The sequence below is a fragment of the Chionomys nivalis genome, chromosome 11, assembly GCF_950005125.1.
Source record: "Chionomys nivalis chromosome 11, mChiNiv1.1, whole genome shotgun sequence".
Lineage (NCBI taxonomy): Eukaryota > Metazoa > Chordata > Mammalia > Rodentia > Cricetidae > Chionomys > Chionomys nivalis.
The window spans coordinates 25,672,205-25,699,580 of NC_080096.1; the positions used below are offsets into that span (position 1 = coordinate 25,672,205).

At 42.1% G+C, this 27,376-nt stretch overlaps 1 protein-coding gene across 1 annotated transcript in view; it reads left to right on the forward strand.

The window, feature by feature from the left end:
• Positions 1–432: 432 nt before the first annotated feature.
• Positions 433–27,376, forward strand: part of LOC130883565 (protein argonaute-4) — a 45,872-nt gene continuing 18,928 nt past the window's right edge. Inside the window, exons 1-13 of the mRNA XM_057784138.1 lie at positions 433–681; positions 10,700–10,865; positions 13,595–13,715; positions 16,902–17,083; positions 17,251–17,387; positions 17,480–17,614; positions 18,867–18,954; positions 22,045–22,192; positions 22,779–22,898; positions 23,016–23,144; positions 23,358–23,491; positions 24,720–24,904; positions 26,147–26,306. Of these exons, the coding sequence (XP_057640121.1) occupies positions 663–681; positions 10,700–10,865; positions 13,595–13,715; positions 16,902–17,083; positions 17,251–17,387; positions 17,480–17,614; positions 18,867–18,954; positions 22,045–22,192; positions 22,779–22,898; positions 23,016–23,144; positions 23,358–23,491; positions 24,720–24,904; positions 26,147–26,306 (1,724 nt within the window). The 5' untranslated portion in view covers positions 433–662. The remainder of the gene's footprint in view (positions 682–10,699; positions 10,866–13,594; positions 13,716–16,901; positions 17,084–17,250; positions 17,388–17,479; positions 17,615–18,866; positions 18,955–22,044; positions 22,193–22,778; positions 22,899–23,015; positions 23,145–23,357; positions 23,492–24,719; positions 24,905–26,146; positions 26,307–27,376) is intronic.

Here is a 27,376-nt window from a genome sequence, read left to right on the forward strand (position 1 = left end):
AGGGAAGGAAGGTGACTGGCGGTGTGTGCTGTGTTGGGTGAAGGAATGAATGAAGGGCGGCTGTGCCTGAGGTATCCAGGGGTGAGAGGGAAGAGGCCATCTGTGGCAGGGAGAGAGGTGCCCGAGGAGGCGAGTCTCAGGACGCAGAGGAGGACAGTTGCCTGTGGGACAGCAAGGACCAGAAACCAGCAGCTCTGAGAGGAGGAGCGGCCGGCGGGCGCGCGCTCGATGCGTCCTCTGGGCTCGGCCCTCAGGGCGCGCGCCCGTCCCAGCCGCACCCCGCCCCCTGCCCCCGGCCGGCTCGAAGGACCCCTCGCGCTGCGGGGCCGCGCACGCCCCTTCGCCGGCCGGGACCCCGGGTGCGCGCGCCCGGCGCCCCCCCTCCCCCGGCTGGCGGGCGCGCGCCGCCACCCGCTCCCGCTCAAGCTGGCGGCGGCGGCGGGGATTGTTTTTGTTGTCGCTGAGGCCGGAAGAGCCTTGAGAGAGCCGGGTCCCGGTTCCCCGGGCCGGGCGCCGCCGCCGCCCCCTGCCCAGCGCCCGCGTCTTCGCGGCGCCGCCTCAGCGCCAATATTCCGGAGAGCAAGCGTTACACGGCGGCGGCGGCGGCGGGGCCCGGAGCGGGAGGCGCCGGGGACCGGAGCGAGGCGGCCCCCGTCGCCGCCATGGAGGCGCTGGGACCCGGTGAGGAGCGCGCTGAGGCCGGGGCCGGGATCCGGGGCTCGGGAGGGCGGACGGAGCGGCGGATGGGACTGTCGCTGCCCCGCCGCCGCTCGCGGGGACCCGGATGCGGGTTGCCAGGCCCCGGGAAGGAAGGGACCCTATGCCCTCGTCCCCGGGGGGCGGGTACCGCGCCCCAGCTGAAGACCTCTGGAGAAGGTTTGAGGGAGGGAGCTCAGGAGCTGACCCGAGTCCGCCGAGGGAGGGCGGACCGGACCCGACCTCAGAGCTGTCCGCGGTCGCCGTGAAGCCAGCTGGGGCCTCAAAAGGGACCGTGTGTCTGGTGCAGGCGGAGGCCTGGCCCAAACCTGGGAAGTCTCCTACCTTCGACCTAGGGTGTTCTTGGCGTGGGGCCGAATCCCCTTTTTCCCTCTCAGATGACGAAGAGAGACCCCTTCACCCCGTCCCTGACAGTCAAAGCGGGAAATGTCCATTCTTTTTCCGCGGCCCTGAAGTTTGGTGTCTGTCAGTTTGTCAGTCCAGGAATGCTGTGGACTAGACCCTGATGACAGGGGAATTGTCAGCCAGGACTCTCCAACACCATTGAACTGACTTAGGAGTGGTTGTGAGGATCCAGCGAGAAAGTGTTTTTGAAGCTGCGATTCCTTGAGGGTATGGGTGGCCTCTGGTTATCGCTCTTTCTGCCCCAATCCTAGGAAACTTTCCAGACTCTCAGGAATATTCTGCGGTTGGAGCCTGGTGCTCCTGTCACAAGCCCCAACAGGTTGCTAATGACTTGGCTAAGTAGGACAAGGTTTAGGGACAGTGAGGAATTAATTTTCATATTCAACCCTTGTCTATATAGTGGACTTAGTTGTATGCTTTTTAAGTACATAGAAAATTAGATTTATTTATTTTTTTTAATTTGGAAACTGCAGGTTTGTTTACTTGGAACATGTTTATGTAACTGAGTAATTAAACCCTATCTTCATTTGCTGCTTGAAGTTGAAACGGAATTCAAGGCCGGCATATTCAAATTTCATAGACCTTTTAAAAATAAATTGGCTTAGCTGGGCACGGTGGCATATGCTTATAATCCTAACGGTTGGGAGGTGGAGGAGGAAGATCGGGAGTTCAAGGACAGCCTCGGTTTGTTTGAGTGAGTTTGAGGTCAGCCTGGGCTACTTGAGACCCTGGCTATAAACAGATCCGAGCCTGCTGTATTGTTGCATTCTTACCATCTCAGCATTTGCGAGGCTGAGGGAAAGAATGGCAAGAGTTGGAAGGCAGCTTGGCCTACATAGACTCTGTCCAAATGAAAATGCCGCATTGGTTAGTTATAGTTATATATTTGATAAGCCCCAACATAGTATGCTAAGCTACTTCAGATGTGTTCCCTCGATAAAAGCAGGCTTATGACTAGGACTACCAAAGTTCCACTCAAATCTAATATAGTAATTTCATACTTGTATTGCCCCCAGCCCCTGCCTCCGTTTTCCCACAACTTAATTCCATTGCACTTCAATTTTCTCTTCTTTAAAACAAGGCTAAGATGTGACTGACGTGAGAATGAAATGAGATGTGTGTCAGGACTAGAACAGATGTCCAACAAATGTTTCTTCTCTTCCCTCCCATGAGTAACTTACAATCGAAGCAACTGTTGCAGTTATTTACTGCTGCAGAGACTATGTAACTATGTGCACAAGCTCGGTGTCATGAAAAGAATCAACATGGTGAAGTAAGGGACTGCCCAGGACACCAGCTACCCACCCTCTGGTTTGATTTTAGTTTTTCCCCGTCTGAGGACTAGCAGTTTTCTTAGAACTGCTCAATTTGTAGAGAACGAATATTCATTAATCTTATTTAAAAGACACCGATGATTAAGTGAAGATTTTACATAGATCTTCTCTGCTAAGTAATATGTTCCTGTCTGATATATAGACTCTTGTTTTGGTATCTGACTACCTTGGAAACCTAGTTAGTAACAAGTAATAACAGTTGCTTGTTGAACATGGAATCAGAACAAAGGGAGTGGATGGGTCTTGTGGGATGTTGCTTCCAGGCTGTTGTAGAACGGGAGAAGCACTTTTACTTCCATTAGAGCATGCCTAGGTCTAGTGTGTTGAATCTTTTGAGGGGTGGGGTTTCAAGATAGGGTTTCTCTGTGTGACAGCTCTGGCTGTCCTGGAACTCACTCTGTAGACCAGCTGTCCCTGAACTCACAGAGATCCTCCTGCCTCTGCCTCCTGAGTGTTGGGATTAAAGGCATGTGCCACCACCGCCCAGCTGTGTTGGATCTTCTGCACCTGAACAATCCCTGGTGGCCTCTTAGTCCTGCTTACTTCTCTGTCACTACCCGGGTTCATCTTCTGTCAGTAACTTAGAAAAGTTGATGACTTTTATCATTCATTTTGGTTATAGCGATGATAACCTTAACTTTTGCATGGTTTTTTTTTGTTGTTGTTGTTTTTAAGTTGTTTTGCTTTTTTTGTGGTTTTTGTAGTGCTTGGGATGGAGCCCAGGCCCCATGAATGATAGACACTGCCCTATCACTGAGCTGCTGTCTTGCAGCCCTTTGTAGTGCTTTATAATTTGTAAATACTTTTATATGGGCTGGGGAAATGACTGAGTGGTTAAGAGTACTGGCTGCTCTTCTAGAGGACCTGGGTTCAGTTCCCAGCACCCATATAGTGGCTTGAAACTGAAACTCTAGTTCTAGGAGACCTGAGGCTGCCTTCCAGCCTCCGTGGGCAGTGCATGTATATGGTGCACAGATATATGTTGATGGAAGTTTCTGTCCCAGCCACTCCTGTGACTGTTCAGTCCCAAATAAACACACAGAGGCCTATATTAATTATAAATTGTTTGGCCTATTAGCTCAGGATTATTATTAGTTAGCTATTACAATTTAAGTCAACCCATAATTCTTATCTATGTTTAGCCAAGTGACTTGATACTTTTTCTCAGTAAGGCATTCTTATCTTGCTTCCTCTGTGTCTGGCTTGTGACTGTGTCTCTGCCTTTCCTCTCCCAGAATTCTCCTCGTCTGGTCACCCCATTTCTTGCCTGGCTACTGGCCAATCAATGTTTTATTAAACCTATATGAGTGACAGATCTTTATAGTATACAAAACATTATCCCACAGCAGACATACATACAGGAAAAGCATCCACACACCTAAAAATAATTTTAAAAAATACTTTAATGAGTTCATTTGAGCCAGACCAGATGACTTTTAACTGTAAACCTAGCACTTGGAAGGCTGAAGCAGAGGGATTGTTATGAGCCCAAAGCCTAGGCTACTGAGTAAGACCACCCAACCAACCAAACAAAGCCTATTAGTTCACTTGGTCCTTTGGGAAGTAGACAAGGCAGGTATCTGTCCTCATTTTATAGATGAAAAGATGAGGATCAAAGAGTGTCAATGACTACATCAAGACTCAAAGCTCCATGGGGAGGTGAGGACCAGAGTGTGGGGTGTCTCTTCCCTACTCTAACACACTCTTTCTTTTCTTTCTTTTTCTTTTTTTTTTTTTTTTTTTGGATTTTCGAGACAGGGTTTCTCCACAGCTTTTGGTTCCTGTCCTGGAACTAGCTCTTGTAGACCAGGTTGGCCTTGAACTCACAGAGATTCGCCTGCCTCTGCCTCCCAAGTGCTGGGATTAAAGGCGTGCGCCACCCTCTTTCTTTGAGGATCATTTGACTCAATATGTTTTGTTTTCAGAAAAATGTAATTGTTTTGACTGTCAAAATGTTGTAGGGTTGCCACCAATATAAAACCAGAATATCTGTGGGCATTATATAACCTTTATGCAGCTGTCATTATAATAGTTAACACTTGGGCTGGAGAGATGGCTCAGAGGTTAAGAGCATTGCCTGCTCTTCCAAAGGTCCTGAGTTCAATTCCCAGTAACCACATGGTGGCTCACAACCATCTATAATGAAGTCTGGTGCCCTCTTCTGGCCTGCAGGCATACACACAGACAGAATATTGTATACATAATAAATAAATAAATAAATATTAAAAAAATAGTTAACACTTATTGGATGCATAGCTGTTACAAAGCGCTATCTATGTTAAGCCTTTTATAGACATCATCTCCAGGAATCCTCACTACAGTATTGCGAGATAGATGTACATATTACCACATACCCCTGTTTTATAGAAGAGGAAGCTGAGATAGAAAGTTAAGAGGTAGGCCCAATGCCATACAATTAGGAAGTGGTAAGACCAGAACCAAACCTGAACCCCCAGGTATTTTAGTTCCTGAGGCTTAGGCACTATGCTTTATTGTTTTACTAGTTTTCCTAACTCAAAGAAAGTGGTTTTTGGAATTAAATTTTTAGAGTAGCTCACATAACCTTTCTCTTGTCAAAAAACAAAACAAAACAAAAAGAAAGAAACCCCAACAAAACAAAACACAAAACAACCCAAACCCAGCGACATGGGGCTGGAAAGAAATGGCTCAGTGGTGAAGAACATTCCTTTAGAGGACCTGCGTTCAATCCCCGTACCCACATGGGAGCTAGCAATCATCTCTAACTCTAGTTCCAAGAGGACCTGATGCCCTGTGCGGAAACACACTCACACATATAAAATAAAATAAACCTAAAAAAAAAAAAAAAGAAAAAAGAAAAAGAAAGAAAAGGAGACATAAAACATTTTACTCTAATTTTTTTGATGCTAAGGATCAGGCCAGGGGATCATCTTGTACTACCTGTAGGGGCATCCTGTACCAATGAACCATACTCTCAACCTTCTGTTGAATCTCTGTTATTTCAGAACCTCTGCCTATCCCTTAGTATAGATAATGAAATAATCTGTGAAATCTGGGGAAGAAATGGGAGACCTTGATCCAGATTCATAGGCCACTCATTTGATCAAAGTTTCAGCTACCAAATTCCTCTTATAAAAACAGATTGCTTCTAATTGTATGTTATGATGATTGCTTAAGTGTATCTTTTGCCAGGCTGACTTATCTATATGATTTAATTGGGTTGATTGGTAATTGCCTTATCACACTCAGAATAAATCTTTGTGCATCACAATAGTATTTTTTTTTGTGTTTTTATATATGCTATGTGCTTTTTCTTTTTTGAAAAACAATTGCCACATTTTGCATATTAGGGCTGAAGTTTCTGTTTTGTTTTACCCGGAATTAATTATTTATCCATATTTATCAAATCTATACAACTTGCTGGGTGAAGAGTTAGGTATCACGGGAACCATAAAATGGAACTCTAGTTTTTACAAGAATTTATGAGTCTACTATAGAAGATGAAATAATTTAACAACTTACTCCTTTTTAAAATTGTGTGTGCGTGCGCATGCATGCATGCATGAATCAATCTGTTACTCTTTTCACCATGTGGTTATAGGGATCAAACTCAAGTTCGGGTGCCTTTACCTGCTGTGCCTTCTTGCTGGTCCACAAGTGATTTCTTATACTTGAGCTAAGTCCTACCCAGTGCACAGGGTCTTGTGTATACAGGCGATGGATCTTTCTCAGGAAGTTGCATCTGAGTTACATTTAGAAGTTTTGAACTTAGGAAGAAAATGAGCAAAAATTGAATAATGTGAAGAAATGTTCAGTACTTTATCTATTATATTAGTGTATAGTGATTTATCAATACAAATTTCATGAAGATATTTGCTGTGGTGTCCTTAAGTGATGTTGGAACAGAGCAGGCAAATATTTCAAAGCTTTTCCTTTTTAGTGAATTGTGTTTGTTTTCAGTGAAATGTTACTTCAGTAAGAGAACTTGTAACTTTCCATTGTAACCACAACCTACTTTGTTCAGTGCCTATTCATAATGGAAAAGATACTTATTTTTTAGGCCAATGTCCACTTGATATTCTCGTCAGAGGGAGATTGGTTAGATAAGTATCTGCAGCCTGTGTCTACAAAATCCTTTCCCGATGAAGGTTAATAGATGTTCTGTTTTGAAATGGGGAATAGGAGTCAAAAGGGAGAAGGAAGACAGGCAGAGAGGAAGGGGAAGGTGGTAAAATGAGTTGAATAAGTGATGAGTTATTTTGTTTATTCACTCCATAACTTTTAAGAGAATTAAATATGGTGATATATTCTGTAGGGCTGGGGAGATGGCTTAGTGGGCGGTGCAAGCACAAGGGCCTGAGTTTGGATTCCCAGCACCCACGTAAAAAGCACTCGGCAGAAGTTGAAGGGGCAGTGATGAAACAAGCAGAACTTTGGAACTCCTTTTGGCTGTCCAGTCAGGGTGAACCAGTGAGCTTTAGGTTCAGTGAGTGGTCTTGTCTCAGAAAGTAAGGTGGAGAGAGCTGGAGAGATGGTTCTCTGGTTAAAAAAACTTGTTGCTATTGTAGAGGACCCAGCTTGGTTTTTCAGCACCCACATGGTGACTCACAACCATCTGTAACTCCAGTTCCAGAGGATCTGATGCCCATCTCTGATGTCCATAGGCACCAGGCAGTCATGTGGTAAATCATACAGATATACAGGCAAAATACTTATACACATAAAAAATAAAATAAATATATCTTTAAAAAGTAAGGTGGAGATTGATAGATGAGAATACCTGATGTTGACCTCTGGCCTTCATGCATGCACACATGGGCATGTAACGTGTAACACATGCACATGTGCACACACACGTGGGTGTGTGCATGTATATATATTGATATATAAATATTTATATGTATATATTAAAAAATTTTTAAATGGACTCTTCTGTGTGGCATATACAGGCCTCCAATTTGCAATGCTCCTGCTTTTTCCTCCTGAATACTGAGAACATAAGCATGTAGTTTTTTTTTTTAAAGAATTTAATTCCTTTTACATACCAACCACAGTTTCCCCTCCCTCCCCTCCTCCCCCTTTGCCCTCCTCTTCCCACCCATCCATACCTCAGAAATGGTAAGGCCTCCCCATGGGGAGTCAGCAAAGCCTGGCACATTCAGTTGAGGCAGGACCAAGCCTTCCTGCCCCACATCAAGGCTGGACAATGCGGCCCACCATATGAAATGGGCTTCAGAAAGCCAGCCCATAAGGCATGTAATCTTGTGAGTTGTGATTGGAGAGCTTCTGACTGAGTACTATTAGTATTTTGACCTGGATGAGTCCTGTTCATGGGTGTTGGTAGCACTCCTGGTTGTGCAGACTACAATGTCTCTTTTTACCTGCCTAATGTTCAGGTCAAGAGTCACTATTTTAGACCACTGATTTTGAGGACTGGGGTCCTGATATTGAATACATAATGTAGATTAGGTACATAGTAAATGAATTGGGTTCTTTGGTTTTTTGAGACAGGTGTAGCCCTAGATGTTCACACAACTTGCTCTATAGACCAGGCTGACCTTGAACTCAGAGATTCTCCTGCCTCTGTCTCCTGAATTTTGGGATTAAAGGCATCTGCCACTACCTTCTGGTTTTCAATCAAGTTCTTGTTTGTTTGTTTTAACATTTTTTTTTTATTTTGGTTTTTTGAGACAGGGTTTCTCTGTGTAATAGCCCTAGCTGTCCTGGAACTAGCTCTTGTAGACATTTTTAATGATTTATTTATTCTTTTTTTTTTTTTTTTTTTTGAGAGGCCACTCTGGAGCCCAGGCATGTCTGGTACTCTGTAGCTCAGGCTAGCCTTGATGACAGTCTTGAGTGTTAGAATTACAGGTATGTATCCCACACCTGGCTAAATTGTCACAGTTCTAAGAATAGCAGATTATAGATTAAAAATTATATCATAGTTGGTATTGTTTTGGTTTGATACTTTAAAAAAGTGACTTGATAAACTGCAGTTTAATCTTCTGCTGTTTGTATGGCATATAACAGTGCAGGGCTGTTTGTAGATAGTAATGACTGTTCTACAACTACAAGGGCTCTTGATGGCCCTGGGGTTTAGAGATTATTTCTTTTAGTTTATTTATGTGGTAGTAGGGATTGAACCTGAGCCTTGTACAAACTAACCAATACCATCACTGTGTTACATCTCTAGCTTTTTTTATTTTGTTTTGTTTAAACCCAGGATTAGGTAAGTGCTCTACCACTGAGCTACATAATGCTTTTTGTTTTATTTATTTATTTATTTATTTATTTATTTCTTGAGACAGTCTCACTGTGTAGTTCTGTCCTAGAGCTTACTATGTAGACCAGGCTGTCCTTGAACTCACAAAAATCCTTCTGCTTCTCTCTTCTAAGTGTCATAATTAAAGGTTGCACCATCTCACCCAGATCCTGGCTTTATTTTTTATTAATATTATTTTTTAAAATTTTATTAATTCATTTGTATAAGTGTCTTGCCTCTATGTATGTCTGTGCTCCATGTACATGCCTGGTGCCCACAGAAGTCAGAAGAGGGCATCAGACCACCTTGAGCTAGAGTTACAGATGGTTGTGCACCGCCATGTGAATTCTAGGAATCAAATTCAAGTCCTGTAAAAGAGCAGTCAGTGCTCTAAACGGCTAAACTATCTCTCTAGTCCCCTAATTATGTTAATGCATTCAGTGTGTGTGTGTGTGTGTGTGTGTGTGTGTGTGTGTGTGTGTAACACATCTTGCCAGTAGAGTCGGTTCCTTCTTTTGACTACATGGGTCCTGGACATCAAAACGAGGTTGTCAGGCTTGGCAGCAGAGTTTTTATTTACTGAGCCATATCACCAGGACTATTGTTAATTTTTTTTTAAAATATTTATTTATTTATTATGTATGCAATATTCTGTCTGTGTCTATGCCTGAAGGCCAGAAGAGGGCACCAGACCCCATTACAGATGGTTGTGAGCCACCATGTGGTTGCTGGGAATTGAACTCAGGACCTTTGGTAGAGCAGGCAATGCTCTTAACCTCTGAGCCATCTCTCCAGCCCCTATTGTTAATTTTTTTGAGAAAGGGTTCTGCCTTTAAGCTCTTAATTTTCCTCCTTTAGCATCTTGGGTGCTAGGATTACAGGTGTGTACCACCATGTGACCATGCCTGGCTACATGTTATTTTTAAATGTATATAATTTTGTAAACCTCTGTATGAGATCAATTAATTATAACTGTCTGTCTAACTTTGATGTCCCTCATATTAAAAATAACATGGTCCTCTCTCTGTCTGTCTGTCTGTCTGTCTGTCTGTCTCTCTCTCTCTCTCTCTCTTTCTTTCTGATACAGGGTTTCTCTGTAGCTTTTGGAGCCTGTCCTAGAACTTGCTCTGTAGACTAGGCTGGCCTCGAGCTCACAGAGATCTGCCTGAGGGCCCCCTCTGCCTCCTGAGTGCTGGGATTAAAGCTGTGAGCCACCACTGCCTGGCCAACATGGCTATTTCTAAGTACCTAGAAATCTAGATAAGTTTAGTATATTTAACACCTTGATTTAAAAAAAAATGTGTGTGAGTATTTTTTTTAAAGACTTATTTATTTATTATGTATACAATATTCTGCTTCCATGTATACCCACACACCAGAAGAGGGCACCAGATCTCATTACAGATGGTTGTGAGCCATCATGTGGTTGCTGGGAACTGAACTCACAACTTCTGGAAGAGCAGTCAGTGCTCTTAACCATTGAGCCATCTCTCCAGCCCCCTGTGTGTGAGTATTTTTCCAGCAGGTTTGTACCACAAGTGTGCCTGGTGTCCATGAAGACCTGAAGAGGACATCAAATTCTCTGGAACTGGGGTTACAAACTGTTGTGAGCTGCCATGTGTGTGCTGGGAACTGAACCCAAGTCCTCTGGAAAAGCAGCCAGTGCTCTTAACCTCTGACCCATCTCTCCATCACCAGAGATCTCAGATTTTTTTTTTTTTTGCTTTTTTTTGAGACAGGGTTTCTCTGTGGTTTCGGAGCCTGTCCTGGAACTAGCTCTTGTAGACCAGGCTGGTCTCAAACTCACAGGGATCTGCCTGCCTCTGCCTCCCAAGTGGTGGGATTAAAGGCGTGCGCCACCACCGCCCGGTGAGATCTCAGATTTTTGTATCAGAACATGTTCAGTAATTAATAAGATCTCAATAATTGTAACTGTCATTTGATGAAGAGAATATTCTCTTCATTGCCAAATAATGCAATATATATCTTTCACTCTCTTTAGGACCTCCAGCCAGCCTTTTCCAGCCACCTCGGCGTCCTGGCCTTGGAACTGTTGGGAAGCCAATTCGACTGTTAGCCAATCATTTTCAGGTTCAGATCCCTAAAATAGATGTGTATCACTATGATGTGGATATTAAACCAGAAAAACGGCCTCGTAGAGTCAACAGGTAACGATTAGAAAGAGTAGATGTCTGTATATCTAAGTACATATAATTCACAAAGTTTATCAGTCTCTCAGAAGTAGGCATTATTTTACCCTAGTAATAAGTGTATGTGGGATCTTCTTTGGGTTTTGTGGCAACTCAGCTGTATATATTATTGCTCTATCAATAAATACATGTTATTTGATAAAGTGAATATGTCGTTGGTCATCATCAATCCAAGTTCACAGAAGTTTATAACTAGAGATGAAGACATTAGTTAGTAGTATATGGGAAGTAGAACTATCTGGAGATCCAGATTTTATCACTTCTTACATGAAAGCGTAATGATGTAAGAATTGTCTTAGAGTATCATTAAAAAAGAAGAAGGAGGAGGAGGAGAAGGAGAAGAAGAAGCTCCAGGAGAAGCCCTGCTTACTTCTAGCATTATCCAAGTGGGGTTCTGATGAGGTGACATGTGTTTTGTGGTCACGTTATCAACATGAAGTCACCCTGTATCAAAAGCGCACATACACTCACTTCCCTGTCTCCTGCTTCCATGTGGTCATCTCTCAGTGCCTCCTATACTAAGATTCTTGCTTTGCTAACAGTGCTTCTCCTGCCAAGTAAGCTATTTGGTGATCCTTAGGTGGGTGTTTTGGTTTTGGTTTATCCTTTCTTTTTTATACTCCAATAATTTGGCTTTCTGGTACAGTTCAGTGTTGTGTAAGGTAGGGTATAACTGAGATCAATCATAATAGACCTGCTAATAATAGCTACTTTTAATCTGCTCAACAAACATTATATTCTGTATTGACTTGTTTGTTTGTTTGTTTGTTTGTTTTGAGATAGGGTCTCTTATAGCCCAGGCTGGCTCTGAATTCCTGATACTTTTGTCTCTACCTCCCAAGTACTGTAATTGCAGGCATGTACCCCACACTCAGTATTTGTTTGTTCTTTTGAGATGGGGTCTTAATATATAGCCCAGACTAGCATTGATTTACAGTGTCCTTGAATTCAGATCTTCCAGCCTTAACCTTCTAAGTGAGGACATGTGTTTTAAATGTGTGTATGTGTGTGTGTGTTTATCCATGAAGATCAGAAAAAGGTGTCAGATTCCTATGATGCTAGAGGAACAGGCAGTTATGAGCTTCCTGACATGTGTACTGGGAACCAAACCTTAACTACTCTTCACTGCTTAGTCACCTCTTTGGCCCCAGAATTTGCTAGACATGCTAAGTTTATGGTTATGATGTTTATTAGATGTATAGAATATGTGAAATTGGATTCAGGAGAGATGTGTATTGGAGATAGGCATTTGAGAGTCGTGAGCATTGTTGGGTTAGGATACAGCTCATTAAGTTTGGTAAGATAGGGGCTAGAGAGATAGTCAAGAATGCCTTGACAGGACAGGAATTTGGTTCCCAGCAGCCACATCTGTAGTTCCAGTTCCAGACAATCCAGCACCCTCTTCTGGCCTCCTTAGGTATTTTACACACACACACACACACACACACACACCTTTTTTTTTTTTTTGGTTTTTCGAGACAGGGTTTCTCTGTGGCTTTGGAGCCTGTCCTGGAACTAGCTCTGTAGACCAGGCTGGTCTCGAACTCACAGAGATCCGCCTGCCTCTGTCTCCCAAGTGCTGGGATTAAAGGCGTGCGCCACCACCGCCCGGCACACACACACCTTTTTAAAGGTGACAACACAAAGCACCCAACTTTCACTGACTTTAGCATCCACAACACTGCGTACTCAAATATGTCTTTGTCTTATATATTTCCTTGCCGTTGCATTTGTTTTAGGAACTGCATAGAGTAAGTAGAGCCAGGCACTGACTGACAGAAAATATTTCTGTCTAACAGAAACTAGACCAGCAATAATTTTGGAGTGAGAATATTTTATAGCATTCTTTGTCTATACTACCCAGAAACTTTTTGGAATAAAACAAAGTAGTATACAGAGTATTAAATCAATAACATTAGAAAAGGGGATTGATCCTACTCGCTTGAATACCATGCATCTTAGATATATTGATGCACACATTTCTGAGTTCTTTTCTTTTTTCGACAACCATTTCTTTTTTAAAAAAGAACTTATTTTTATTTCATGTACATCCATGTTTTGCCTACATGTATGTCTATATGAAGTTGTTGGATCCCCTGAAACTGGAGATACAGACAGGTGTGAGCTGCCATGTGGGGCTGGGAATTGAACCTGAGTCCTCTGGAAGAGTAACCAGTGTTCTTAACCACTGAGCTATGTCTTCAGCCCTCAAAAACCATTTCTTGATAAGAATTCTGATTTTATAAGAAACATCATTTAATGGTTAAACATCCTTGCAAAACTTAGATGCCTGAAACTTATTATTCTTATAAAGTGCTAGTTAATTTATTTGTGTATTTTTTCTATTATGTGGGTCCTGAGACTGGAAGCAAGCACCTTTATCTGCTGAGCCATCTCATTGCTCCATCTTTTTTTTTTTTATTTTATTTTTTGAGACTGGGTCTCATGTAGTCTATGCTGGTATCAAACACAATATTTAGCCATTTGAACTCCTGAATCTCCTGCTTTCACCTTCCCAGTGTTGGGACTGCAGATAAGTTAATTTTTTCATTGCTTGAGGCTTTGTGGCTTCGACTTTTTTCTAGTGGCCCCACACAGAGTTTGGATGAAAGCATGATGACAAGTTGACATTGCTTTCTGTTGATCACTTCTCAAAGCTAACTGCCACTGTCTCCATTACTGTTAAGGGAGGTGGTAGACACTATGGTACGACACTTCAAGATGCAGATATTTGGGGATCGGCAGCCTGGCTATGATGGCAAAAGAAACATGTACACAGCACATCCACTGCCAATTGGACGTGATAGGGTAAGTGTTAACAGCAAGGAACTCTGGATTTTAGTACCTACTCCAGATGACCCAATACTCTCCTTTCTGGTTCTTTTATTTGTTTGGTTATTGATCGTGGGGAGGCATACACAAGCCACAGTGCATGTGAGTTGGTTGTCTTCATCCTTCATGTAAGGCTTGTTGGCAAGCACCTTTTCTCACTGAGCCATTTGCCAACTTCCTCCTCTCCTGATCTCCCTTTTCTTGCTGTGGTGCTTGAACTCAGGGCTGCGCACCTGCTGAACTACGCTCACAGCCTCCTTCACTTCAGTTCTCAGAGTTGTCTTTCATTGCGATGCTGATTGATTGCACTTCCCACAACGATTGCCTCTTAGCCAGCTGAAAATGAGAGATGAGAGGAGCACTGGGCACACTGGTTCTGTCATCTCTACAAACAGTCTGCGTTTTCACACTCTACCTAAATACAACAGTGGGACTTTTATTACTTCATTTATGAAAATGATACCACAATACTTCCCTTTTCTCTCTCTCTCTCTCTCTCTCTCTCTCTCTCTCTCTCTCTTATTTTCCTTCCTTCCTTCCTTTCTTCTTTCTTTTTTTATTTTTGGAGACAGGGTTTCTTTATGTATCTTTGGTCGTCCTGGAAATCACTCTATAGCTGGTCTCAAACTCACAGAAATCTGCCTACTTCTGCCACCTGAATGCTGGGATTAAGGACATGTGCCACCATGCCCGGCCACAGCATTTCTTTTTTTTTTTTTTTTTGGTTTTTCGAGACAGGGTTTCTCTGTGGTTTTGGAGCCTGTCCTGGAACTAGCTCTTGTAGACCAGGCTGGTCTCGAACTCACAGAGATCCGCCTGCCTCTGCCTCCCGAGTGCTGGGATTAAAGGTGTGCGCCACCACCGCCCGGCCCACAGCATTTTCTTAAACATCTATTTTAATAGTAAAAACAGTGCCAAGTATGGTAGTACACATCTTTAATCCCAGCACTCAGGAGACAAAGGCAGGCATAGATCCATGAGTTCCAAGTCAGTGTGGTCTACCTAGAAAGTTCCAGGTCAGTTAGGATACATAGTGAGACCCTTAATTAAAAACAAGCAAACCAAAAACAAAGAGGAAAAGAAAGTATTTTTTCTTTAATTATATGTTTTGTCGGGCAGTGGTGGCACATGCCTTTAATCCCAGCACTTGGGAGGTAGAGGCAGGTGGATCTCTGTGAGTTCGAGGCCAGTCTACAAAATGAGTTTCAGGAAAACCAGGGTTGTTACACAGAAAAACTCTGTTTCAAAAAAAGCATGTATATATATAAAATATTTTTATTACATTTATGCAAAAGATTGTGAGTGAGTTTATGCACATGTGGTGGCCACAAGGTCAGAAGAAGGCATCAGATTTCCTGGAGGTAGAGTTATAGGGTATTGTAAACCCCTAATATTTTAAAATTAGGGGTACTGAAATGGCTTGCTGGGTATAATCCAAGCCGGACAACTTGGATTTGATTCCTGGGACCATAGGGTGGAAGGAGAGAACTGACTTCCACAGGTTGTCCTCTGACCTCCACACATGTGCCATACCACATACTAACCCCTAAACATACATGCATATACACATAAATGAATGAGTAAATAAATAGATATAACAAAACATTTTTATTAAGCAGTTAAGAGCATTTGCTGCTATTTCTAAGAACTAAGGTTGGTTTCCAGGACTAACATCAGGCAGCACAGATGCCTGTAATTCAGCTCCAGAAAGTCTTTCTTTCTTTTCTGGCTTCCATGATTTATATTAATAAATAGACAAGGAAATAAATACTCTAAAAATTGACATTTAAAAGTATTTTTAAATTTAAAAAGGTAGGGTTGGAGAGATGGCTTGGTAGTTAAGAACACTTGTTGCTCTTGTGAGAACCAGGTTCAATTCCAAGCACCTATGTGGTGGCTCATAATCATCTGTAATTCTAGTTTCAGGAAACCCAGAACCTTCTTCCTAGTTCTTTGGGCACCAGGCATGCGTGTGCTACATACATGTACACATGTACACAGGAAAACACCCATACACATAAACTAAAACTCTAAAAGGTAGCTCAGTAGTGTGGCACTTGCCTCGCATACATGAGACTCTGAACTTAACTCTTAGAACCACATTTTTTTATTGATTTAAATTAAATTTATAGTAATATGTGTACACATGTACCTTCTACATTTATTAAACAGTTCACAAGAACTGAGGCTTCTTGGCTTTCCTGCATGTTTGTACCTTCTAATTCCATTTTCCTTGTTAGCCCCACGTTGTTGTGTCACCGTAGATACTTTATGTGTTACCTTTTTACATATATGTTTATGTACATGCTTATTTTTTGTATATCATGCTGTGATTTTTTTCATTAAACAGTATGTCGAGGTATTGTTTCCACTTATATACAGTTATATACACCTTACTCTTTTTTTCTAATTCAAGACAAATGTTTTTGAGCTATTTCTCAGCCTGGCTTGAGTTCGTGGTCCTCCTGCATCAGCCTCCTGAGTTCTGGGATTATAGGCATGCATAACTACTCCACTTTTAAGAGCATTCACATTGTCGTGCATCTGTCACCACCATCTATTCTAGAATCCTTTTGTTATCTAAAACAAACCTTCTACCCACTACACAGTAGTTTCATAGTCCTCACTGCCAATTGCTCTGGTAACCACTCCTCTACCTTTTGTTTCTGTAAGCATGACTGTTCTGAGTACCTCATGTAAGTAGAATCATCAATATTTGTCCTTTCATCTCAGGTTTATTTCACTTAGAATAATGTTTTCAAGGTTTACCCGTACTGTAGTATCTCCCTTATTTATTTTAAATTTTCATGTATTTATTTATTTGCGTGTGTATATGCATGCATGTACGGTAAACTGATTCCAGCTGTGGCGTGCATGTGGTGGCTAGAGGACAACTTGTAGGGTTGGTTCTCTCCTTTTACCCATATGGGGCCCCAGAATAAAACTAGGTCATTAATGCTGGTGGTAACAGCATTGACCTACTATCATTGTATAATATTTTCTATTAAATTATTCCTTTATTTATGAACAGTTACTTTGTTTCCAATGGTCTAAAATTATAAAAAGTATTAAGTATCCATTATGCATATGCCAAACGGAATATTCCTGGGGTCTTTTCTACAACCTTTATAAACCTGTTTGTCTGTATGTATTTTTCCCTAGGTTGACATGGAGGTTACCCTTCCAGGTGAGGGTAAAGACCAAACTTTCAAAGTGTCTGTGCAATGGGTGTCAGTTGTGAGCCTTCAGTTGCTTTTAGAAGCTTTAGCTGGGCACCTGAATGAAGTCCCAGATGACTCAGTACAAGCACTTGACGTTATTACAAGGCATCTTCCCTCTATGAGGTTAGTACCCTATTTTGGATCCCTTCCCACAAATGTCAGTCTTTTTGACAGATTGTATTTAGCCATGCAAAATTTTCGATATAAGTCACAGTTCAAACTTGATTTCAATTCACAAACTGACCTCAAAATGCTTTGTAGGAAGTATTCAAACCCTTCTCTGTCTTCAGGTACACTCCAGTGGGCCGTTCTTTTTTCTCACCCCCTGAAGGTTATTACCACCCTCTGGGAGGTGGCAGAGAGGTCTGGTTCGGTTTTCACCAGTCTGTGAGACCTGCCATGTGGAATATGATGCTCAACATTGATGGTGAGTTGAAACTCTGTTAATTTTGGTTTCCTTTTGATTGGTTTGAACCCTTTTCTTTGCCTTGATACTAAGCATCCTTTCTCTGTTTGTAGTATCTGCAACTGCTTTTTACCGGGCTCAGCCTATCATTGAGTTCATGTGTGAGGTTTTAGACATTCAGAACATCAATGAACAGACAAAACCTCTAACAGACTCTCAGCGTGTCAAGTTTACCAAAGAAATTAGAGGTAGGTATTCCTGTTAATGTCATCTTGGAGTGAGTGCAACACAGTGCAGGTGTCTGGGCTTGAGCCAGATAGACCTGGCTTCCCTTGCTAGCCAAATAATCTTAGCAGTGGGACCACAGAGTCTCAGTATACACTAAGACTTGAAAATAAACACCAGAACATGTTGATGCTTATAAAAATTTGTTGAATGAACTAATAAATTCAGTTATGTAACTAGGCTTGGCATTGCGTACATGTGATCTCAACAGTTAGGAGGCTGTGGCAGAAAGATCACAACTTCAAGACTCATCTGAACTATGTAGAGCTATCTGTCTCAAAAACAAAAATGGGTTGAGTATCATGAATCTTTTTGCCTTTATATGATGAATCTGTCTCCACATTCTTGTAGCTTTTGTCCTGTGTTAAGTTATTGACTTCTTGTGTGTATGTGGAGAAACCTTTGTTCTCTGTAGTAGGTAAGGAGAGTATGAGAATTCTTTCCAAAGTAATGCACTCCTTGACTTTTTGTTTGCATTTTTGAAACAGAATCTTACTTTGTAGTTCTGGCTGTCCCAGAACTCACTATATAGACCAAGTTGGCCTCTGTCTCACAGACATCTGCCTGCCTTTGCCTCATGAGTGCTGAGATTAAAGATGTGTCCCACCATGCCTGGCCACTCCTTGAAGACAACATTTGAATTTGGTTTTGTTACTATGATGTTAATTAAAACTGGTACTCTTGCTGGGCGGTGGTGGCGCACGCCTTTAATACCAGCACTCGGGAGGCACAGGCAGGCAGATCTCTGTGAGTTCGAGACCAGCCTGGTCTACAAGAGCTAGTTCCAGGACAGGAACCAAAACCACAGAGAAACCCTGTCTCAAAAAACAAAAAACAAACAAACAAAAAAAACTGGTACTCTTATCTTTTTTTAAAAACTGGGACTGAGCATGGGATCAAACTGGACCCTCTGAATGTGGCTGACAATTGGGGCAGACTGAGAAGCCAATGATAATGGCACTGGGATTTGTCTCTACTGCATGTTCTGGCTTTTTGGGATCCTAGTCTATTTGAATGCACACCTTCCTAGGCCTGGATGGAGTGGGGAAGGCCTTGGACTTCCCACAGGGCAGGTACCCTGCCTTCTCTTAGGACTGGAGGGGGAGGGAGAAGGTGAGTGGGGGAGCAGGAGGGAAGTGGGAAGAGGGGAGGAAGTGGAAATTTTGATTGGTATATTTATAAAGTAATTAAAAAAAGAAAAAAAATACTCTTTAGGTCTCAAAGTTGAGGTGACTCACTGTGGACAGATGAAACGAAAATACCGAGTTTGCAATGTGACAAGACGGCCAGCCAGTCATCAAACGTATGTCAATCACATCAAACGTATGTCAATCACATCAAACGTATATCAATCACTGTCAATCACATCTGAAACGGTACAGTAGTCACGAAGGATGGTTTATATCTGTAATCTCAGTACTTAGGAGACTGAGACAGGAGGATTGAGTTTGAGGCCAACTTAAGCTACACCAAGCCGGGTGGTGGTGGCGCACGCCTTTAATCCCAGCACTCGGGAGGCAGAGGCAGGCGGATCTCTGTGAGTTCGAGACCAGCCTGGTCTACAAGAGCTAGTTCCAGGACAGGCTCCAAAACCACAGAGAAACCTTGTCTCGAAAAACCAAAAAAAAAAAAAAAAAAAAAAAAAAAAGCTACACCAAGAGACCCTTTAGTTCTCAAAACCTGATAAATCACAAAATGAAAGAAAACAACAAAAGAAACCCAAGTTAACAATGGAATATGGTAGCAATTTGATACCTGAGGAAGTTACTGAGTGTCACTGGCAAAGACCGTCCATACACAGTAGTGTGGTTTTTGGATCACAAGAATCTTCACTTACCACAAAAGCTCTAAAAAAATATTTTAGATATTTGTTGAATAGTTGTTCATCTTACCTTTTGAACTAAGTATATTAAACATAGATCAACTTGTATTTAAGAATACAAGAAGATGTTAATTCATACAGTGCCTGCTGTTTAGGTGTGAGCACCTGACTTTGGCTCCCCGTTGCTGACATAAAAGCATGGCCTGGAGGTGAACATCTGGCATCTTAGTGCCAGTGGAGAGTGACAGGGAGATCTCCAGAACTTGCTGTCAGCCAGCCTAGCCAGAAGGTGCACTTGAGGTTCAGTGAGAGACTTTGTCTCACAAAAGTCAGTTGATAGTGATAGAAGATACCTGATGTTGACTCCTGGCATCCGTGTACGCACACATGTACACACGCACACACGCGTGTATACATATACTACATACATGTATATACAAACAAAACTAAGAATTTTGAAAAGAATGCAGTTGTCATTATTATAATCCTCAGTACTTATTAACTCTGCTAGGGTCTAGCTATCATACAGGCTGCTGTGGGAAGACAGATACTTCTTTGCAGATTTGTGTAGTTGTCTTTCCTTTCCTTTATAGTGCGTTGTTACTCCCAGCTACTTCTGTGTGTCCTGACTCCAGCAGCGTGTTCCTTTCCACTTACTCAATCTTACTTTTCTAACCAAACAATCTGTAGTCTATTGAGTGCTGTGCCTAAGTGAGAATGGATTTAGAAATGCCTATAAAATTACTATATGATAGATTCATTGTTCTAATCAGGATCACTAAATTTGTGTCTGACATGAAAAAGATATTGGCTCTTGCTAAGTAAATATTGTTAAATTTTTTTTAGGTTTATTTATTAATTATGTATACAGCATCTGCCTGCATGTATCCCTGAAGGCTAGAAGTGGGCACCAGATCTTATTACAGATGGTTGTGAGCCACCATGTGGTTTTTGGGAATTGAACTCAGGACCTCTGGAAGAACAGTCAGTGCTCTTAACCCCTGAACCATCTCTCAGCTGCAATATTGTTAAATCTTACATTATTTTGGTTACTTAGGAGTTCTTTTTTTGCTGTTATAACTTTGTGTCCATGGTGTTCTCCCCTCCCCTGTGTGTGTGAGTGTGTGCTTCACACATCAGTGTGCTGCAATATATGTGTGGAGGTTAGAGGAAAATTTTTAAGAGTTGATTCTGTCTTTCTACTGTACGATCCCAGGGTTGAACTCAGGATATTTGGCTTGCAAAGTGAGAGTTTAACCTCCTAATCCATCTCCCCAATCTGTGTATTTAGTCTTGTCACCTCCAAATCACATAATTTGCCCTGTCTTAGGAATCAGAAAACTTGGGAAATCTTAAAATGTGGCCCTAATAACTATACTCTGCTTATTCAGAAAAAAAAAAAAAAAACATTGTCTTAACCAAATAACAGTTTGTAGATGACCCCAAGTGCTTATTTAAATTTACGTGTCTCTCTAGCCGGCAAGATGGGCTGTAGAGAGAACTCAGTGGTTAGAACTTGTTATTCTTGCAGAAGATATAGGTACAGTTCCAAGCACCCACATGGTAGCTCACAGCTGTCCCTAATTTCAGTTCCAAGGGATCAGTGGCCCTCTACTGACCTCTGAGGCACCAGTCATGTACATGGTGATCATAATTACATCCAGTCTGGCCTCAGACTTGAAGTGGTTCTCCTGCCTCAACCCTCTTGAGTACTAGGGTTTCAGGTGTGACTCACTGTGCCTGATCTTTTGTGAAAAAAATATTAAATTTTGTATTAATATTTTTTGGAATTGTTCTAGTACAATACTAAAATGACTTAACTGAAAGTAATAAGACTTTTTTCTGGTGGTGGTGGTGCTGGAGATTGAAAGAAAGGCTTTATGCATTCTGCACATATACCTAGTGTCTGTGCTGTATCCCTAGCCCTGACCCTTGTTCATTTTTTCACAATTTATTTACTTATATGCATGTGTGTACATCTCTCTCTTTCTCCTGATTGTCCTGCCTCCATTTCTCAAATGTTAGAATTATAAGCATGCATCACCATGCCTATTTATGTGGTTCATGTAGTGCTGGATATCGGACACAGGGCTTTGTTCTTTTTTTTTTTTTTTTTTTGGTTTTTTGAGACAGGGTTTCTCTGTGGTTTTGGAGCCTGTCCTGGAACTAGCTCTTGTAGACCAGGCTGGTGTCAAACTCACAGAGATCCGCCTGTCTCTGCCTCCCGAGTGCTGTGATTAAAGGCGTGCGTCACCACCGCCCGGCCCAGGGCTTTGTTCTTGCTAGATAAACTTTCTACCCACTGAGCCACATCCTCCGCCCTTGACCTTTGCTTCTTTCTTTCTTCTTTTCTCTTTCTCTTTCTTCCTGAGACAAGGTTTCCCAGTGGCTATGGAGCCAGTCCTGGAGCTCAGTCTGTAGCCCAGGCTGGCCTTGAATGCACAGAGATCTGCCTGCCTGCCCAGCCTGACCTTTGTTTCTTAAGTGACTAATCAACATAGAAAATGTTAGTAGTTTTTACTTGTTAAAAAACAAAAAGTGAAAGCTCTGAATAAACTTTCTTTTCTCTAGTTTTCCTTTGCAGCTAGAAAATGGTCAAGCTATGGAATGCACAGTAGCTCAGTATTTTAAGCAGAAGTATAGTCTGCAGCTGAAGTACCCCCATCTTCCCTGCCTTCAAGTGGGACAAGAGCAAAAGCATACATACCTGCCACTTGAGGTAAGTCAACTGGAATTTCCTTTTGCCAATATCTTGAATTAATCTTTCTTTCTTCCTTCCTTCCTTCCTTCCTTCCTTCCTTCCTTCCTTCCTTTCTTTCTTTCTTTCTTTCTTTCTTTTTTAATTTTCGAGACAGGATTTCTCCGTAGCTTTTGGTTCCTGTCCTGGAACTAGCTCTTGTAGACCAGGCTGGCCACGAACTCACAGAGATCCGCCTGCCTCTACCTCCCGAGTGCTGGGATTAAAAGCGTGCGCCACCACCGCCCAGCGAATTAATTTTTATTTTAAAAAGAAGTGTTCATTTCTTTAATTCCACCACTGGGGAGGCAGAGGCAGGTGGATCTCTGTAAGTATGGGGCCAGCTTGGTCTACAAAGTGAGGTCCAGGACAACCAGAGCTACATAGAGAAATCATGTCTTGAAAACAAACACACAGTCTTCTAAACTAGTCGTAGAATTTAATCTTTTTAAAGTATTTTGTGCATAGAACTTTCTAATATAACTCCCCCTTTCCCCTGGAATGGATAAAGACTTCATGTATAGAAGCCCATTTCAACAAAACCTAGCTTCTCTTTGTCTCCCTGCAGGTCTGTAATATAGTGGCAGGACAGAGATGTATAAAGAAGCTCACAGACAATCAGACATCCACAATGATCAAAGCCACAGCGAGATCTGCTCCTGACAGACAGGAAGAAATCAGTAGACTGGTCAGTAAGACATGGCCTTCAGATTAGCCTGCTGTGAGATAAAAAGCAAAAGAATAAACAATCCCAAGGGAACAGAGTTCCTGTTTGGTTTTATATGCAGGCTTTCACATTCCTTAGGTGAAGAGCAATAGCATGGTGGGTGGACCTGACCCATACCTGAAGGAATTTGGGATTGTTGTCCACAATGAGATGACGGAGCTCACAGGCAGGGTGCTTCCAGCTCCAATGCTGCAGTATGGAGGCCGGGTAAGCTGCTTCCACACCACTCCAATTTATTAAAAAAAAAAAAAAAAAAAAAAAGCCGCACCTTTGAATTTACCCGCAGTTGTGCTCATTATTACCTTCTGTCTTCTGACTGTACCAAATAAAGTTTTGTTTGTTCCCTCTTCACCACAAAAATGGTCTTAGATTGTAATATCTTTTCTCTTTTCTTTTGTTTCTTTTTTGTTTTTTTTAAAGAATAAAACAGTAGCCACACCCAACCAGGGTGTCTGGGACATGCGAGGAAAGCAGTTTTATGCTGGCATTGAAATTAAAGTTTGGGCAGTGGCTTGTTTTGCGCCTCAGAAACAATGTAGGGAAGATTTACTAAAGTGAGTATCCCATTTTCAGCTCAGTAATGCTCCTTCTAGATACAAAATACCATCTTTATGTGAATGTGCTGGGCACACTGACACTGACCCTTGATGCCCATAATAATGCCATCTGACTCTGCAGAAGAGACCCTGTGCTCTATTGTAAATCTGAGGGTTCTTTGAGAATCCTATTCAGCTTCCACATACTTAGAATAGGAATTTGTGAGTAATGAGGCTGAAGCAATGCTATTTAGGGAAATTCTTCAGTTCTTAGGAGTTTCCATTGGTGTACATCTTTTAGGTAAAAATTAAAATTAGTCTGTTTCTGGCAATTATAACTTAGTAGTGAGCTTATTTGCTGTAGGAAAGCTGTCTAAGAGCATCATGTCACCTCTTGGAGATACAGCTTCTGTGTAAGGAAGTCCAAGAGAAGGGGAAAGAAAAATCAAGAAAGCAGAACTGGGGTGGAAAGAAAAAAGGAATCCTACAAGATGTTGGCAAATACACAAAATCAGTTATGTTGAGGCTAGGTGTGGTGGCACACACCTTTAATCCCAGCACTGGGAGGCAGAGGCAGGTTGGAACTCTGTCAGTTTAGGGCCAACCTGATCTACACAGCAAATTTCAGGCCAGCTAGGGCTAAATCACAAGACCCTGATTTATGCACAGATTGAATTAACGTCTTAAGTTCAAATTTTAAAACTTTAAAATGAAAAAAAAATAATGTTGATTTCTTGAACCAAACCTGTTACAAATTTGTTTCTAATTCTAACCTTATGGACTCGAAGATGGCATATTCATGTGTTCCCAGCTGAATACAAGTTCACCTCCTCTTCCTTTACTAGCCTTATCAAATTATGTTACCTAAAACTATGACCCTCTTTTTTTTTCAATTTTGAATCACCTACTTGATTTTTAAAAAATCTTTTGAATATAAATGCTATTCAAGTCCCTGAATCTCAGTTGAACCAAATTTTTTTAGAAATTCAAAATGGAGTTTGGAGATAAAGCTTAATGATAGAATGCTTGCTTAGCAGATTTAAGGCCCTGGGTTTAATTTCCCATACCACAAAAAATAGTAATAAAAATTCAGATTGATGATTTGGTAGTTTACTAATGCAAATTGTTCCGTTACAATTGGGATGGCACAACTGCCAGTCTATTTTTGGCAACTGCTGAAAGAGCTTTTGTTTGTTTGCTTACGTGTGAAAATGAAAGCACTGTGCCACTGGTTCTGTCTTAACAGGAGTTTCACCGACCAGCTTCGTAAAATCTCCAAGGATGCAGGGATGCCCATCCAGGGTCAGCCATGTTTCTGCAAGTATGCACAAGGCGCAGACAGTGTGGAGCCCATGTTTAAACACCTGAAAATGACATATGTGGGCCTGCAGCTAATAGTGGTTATCTTGCCTGGAAAGACACCAGTATATGGTATGAACCTTTTTAATGTTGAATGAGGGATGATTTCAAGTCCTAGGTTTGATAGGATAAGCTAGGTGATGCCTCAGTCCCAACTCTCCATTCTCTGTGGTCTAAGCCGCAGAGACTACCAGAGTGTGTAGAGGGGACAGACATCTCAGTTCTAGAGTGCTTTGCTTGGGGGGAAATGGCACGACAGCACTTTCTATTTTCCTCCCCTTTGCCCCCACATTCCTGCCCTTTCTCTCTTTCTTGTTAAGACAAGATCTTATGTCAGTCAGGCTGGTCTTGAACTCATTCTGTGGTAGAGAATGACCTTGAACTTTGAATTCTACCTCCACCTCCCAATACTCGGATTCTGGAATGAACCTCTACACATGATTTATATGGTGCTGGGGATTGAACCCAGGGCTTCGTACATGGTAGGGAAGTACTCTATCCAGGCCAAGATTTATTACCTGTTCTTCTTTTGTGTCTATTCACAATAGACAGTGGCCTCTGCTCCATATAGCCACATCATCCTCACTCCAAGACCCAACTTGGTAGAGCAGACACTGTTTACAAGGTTGCTGCCACCATGCTTTTCTCTCTACATCTGCATACAGCCAGCCATGAGGCCTCACCCAGCCTGTTGTGACAAGTGACTAGACATAGGAGCCGGAAATGCTGTGCAGGCCTTCCATAGCGCAGGGAACTTGAAGAAGTAGAATATTCTAGTGAAAAACAAAACATCAGAGTGGGGAGAATAGACATGGGGGGGCTGCTGCTTCTAGAATAGGATGTACTTAATTTATACCTGCTGTTAGAAGAGGGATTCAGGTTCTTCTCTTGGTTACCCCCAAGTAAAGACTGCAGACCAGCCCTTAAGCTTTTGTCAAACCCTCTATCTTCTTCTTTTGTAACCTCCTATTTATTGCTTATGTTTTGAAAAAGAGAAAGTAAAATTCAAAAGGCTGGTGTGTGCTCTGAGGAGGGAGGAGCCAGGAGATTAACTCCTTTACGAGGCTGGTTCTGAGGAGGAGAAACCCCAAGGGACCGAGCAGGGGGTGGCAGGCAGCGCCTGAAGAGTAAAGGAAGTGGGCTGGCTTCCAGAACTGCAGCAAGTCAGGAAAGAGGAGGCTGCTCAGTGGGTGTAGCAGATAAAAGTGCTGGCACTCAGTGGTTGGTGAAAGTTAATGTTTAAAACTTTTTCCTTTACTCATATTAGGTGATTAAGCATTTTAAAGGGAACTAATTTATTGACTTATTTTATAGCGGAGGTGAAACGAGTTGGAGATACCCTTTTAGGTATGGCCACACAATGTGTCCAAGTCAAAAATGTTGTCAAGACCTCGCCCCAAACCCTTTCCAACCTTTGCCTGAAGATAAATGCAAAGCTTGGAGGAATTAACAATGTACTTGTACCTCATCAAAGGTAAGGTCATGATTTGTTTTTCATACTTTGATTAAAACCTAAATTACATGGTTTATGATAACGGGCACAGCTTTCAGCCAGATATGGTGGTACACACCAGTACTTGTGGGTAAAATAAGGCAGGAGAGTTGTGAATTCCAAGCTAGGCCACATATAGCAAGACCTTGTCTCAAAAAAAGAAAAAAAAAAAAAAAAAGGAAAGATAGAAAAAGAAAACCAAGCCGGGCGGTGGTAGCGCATGCCTTTAATCCCAGCACTCGGGAGGCAGAGGCAGGCGCGGATCTCTGTGAGTTTGAGACCAGCCTGGTCTACAAGAGCTAGTTCCAGGACAGGCTCCAAAACCACAGAGAAACCCTGTCTCAAAAAACCAAAAAAAAAAAAAAAAAAAAAAAAGAAAAGAAAAGAAAAGAAAAAGAAAACCAAGGATTTAGCTGGGTGTGGTAGTTCATATTTTAATCCCAGCACTCAGGAGTCTGAAGCAGGCCAATGGCTATGAGTGTCAGGCCACCTGATCTCCATAGTGAGCTCCAGGCCAACCAAAGCTATACAGTGAGACCCTGTCTCAAAAACAAAACAAAACTAAGGTCTGAGATGTAGCTGAGTGGTAGAGCACTTGCCTAGTGTATGCAGGACCCTGGGTTACATTCCCACCAGTGAATAGAAACCAATAAACTAGACATGTCAAATATGCAACTCAATGACTTTCTTATATAGTGTGTGTAATCCCAGGTAGCACCACCAGAGAGACTTAGAACATTTCCAGATTCTACCAGGCTTTCTCTCCCCACTCCAAATAGGTAACTCCCAGAGCCAAGGCTGTAGCTTATTGGCATAATGCCTGTTATGTGAAATCCTGAGTTACCTACAAACATATAACTCCAAAAGAAACTGCTCTTCTGACCTGTTGGTATAGATTGGTTTTATCTGTTGATCTGTTGGTTTTATCTTCCTATAAATGGAATCACTGGTGCAGTGTGCTCTATTTTGTCTTCCTTCCTTCCTTCCTTCCTTCCTTCCTTCCTTCCTTCCTTCCTTCCTTCCTTCCTTCCTTTCTTCCTTCCTACTCTGTC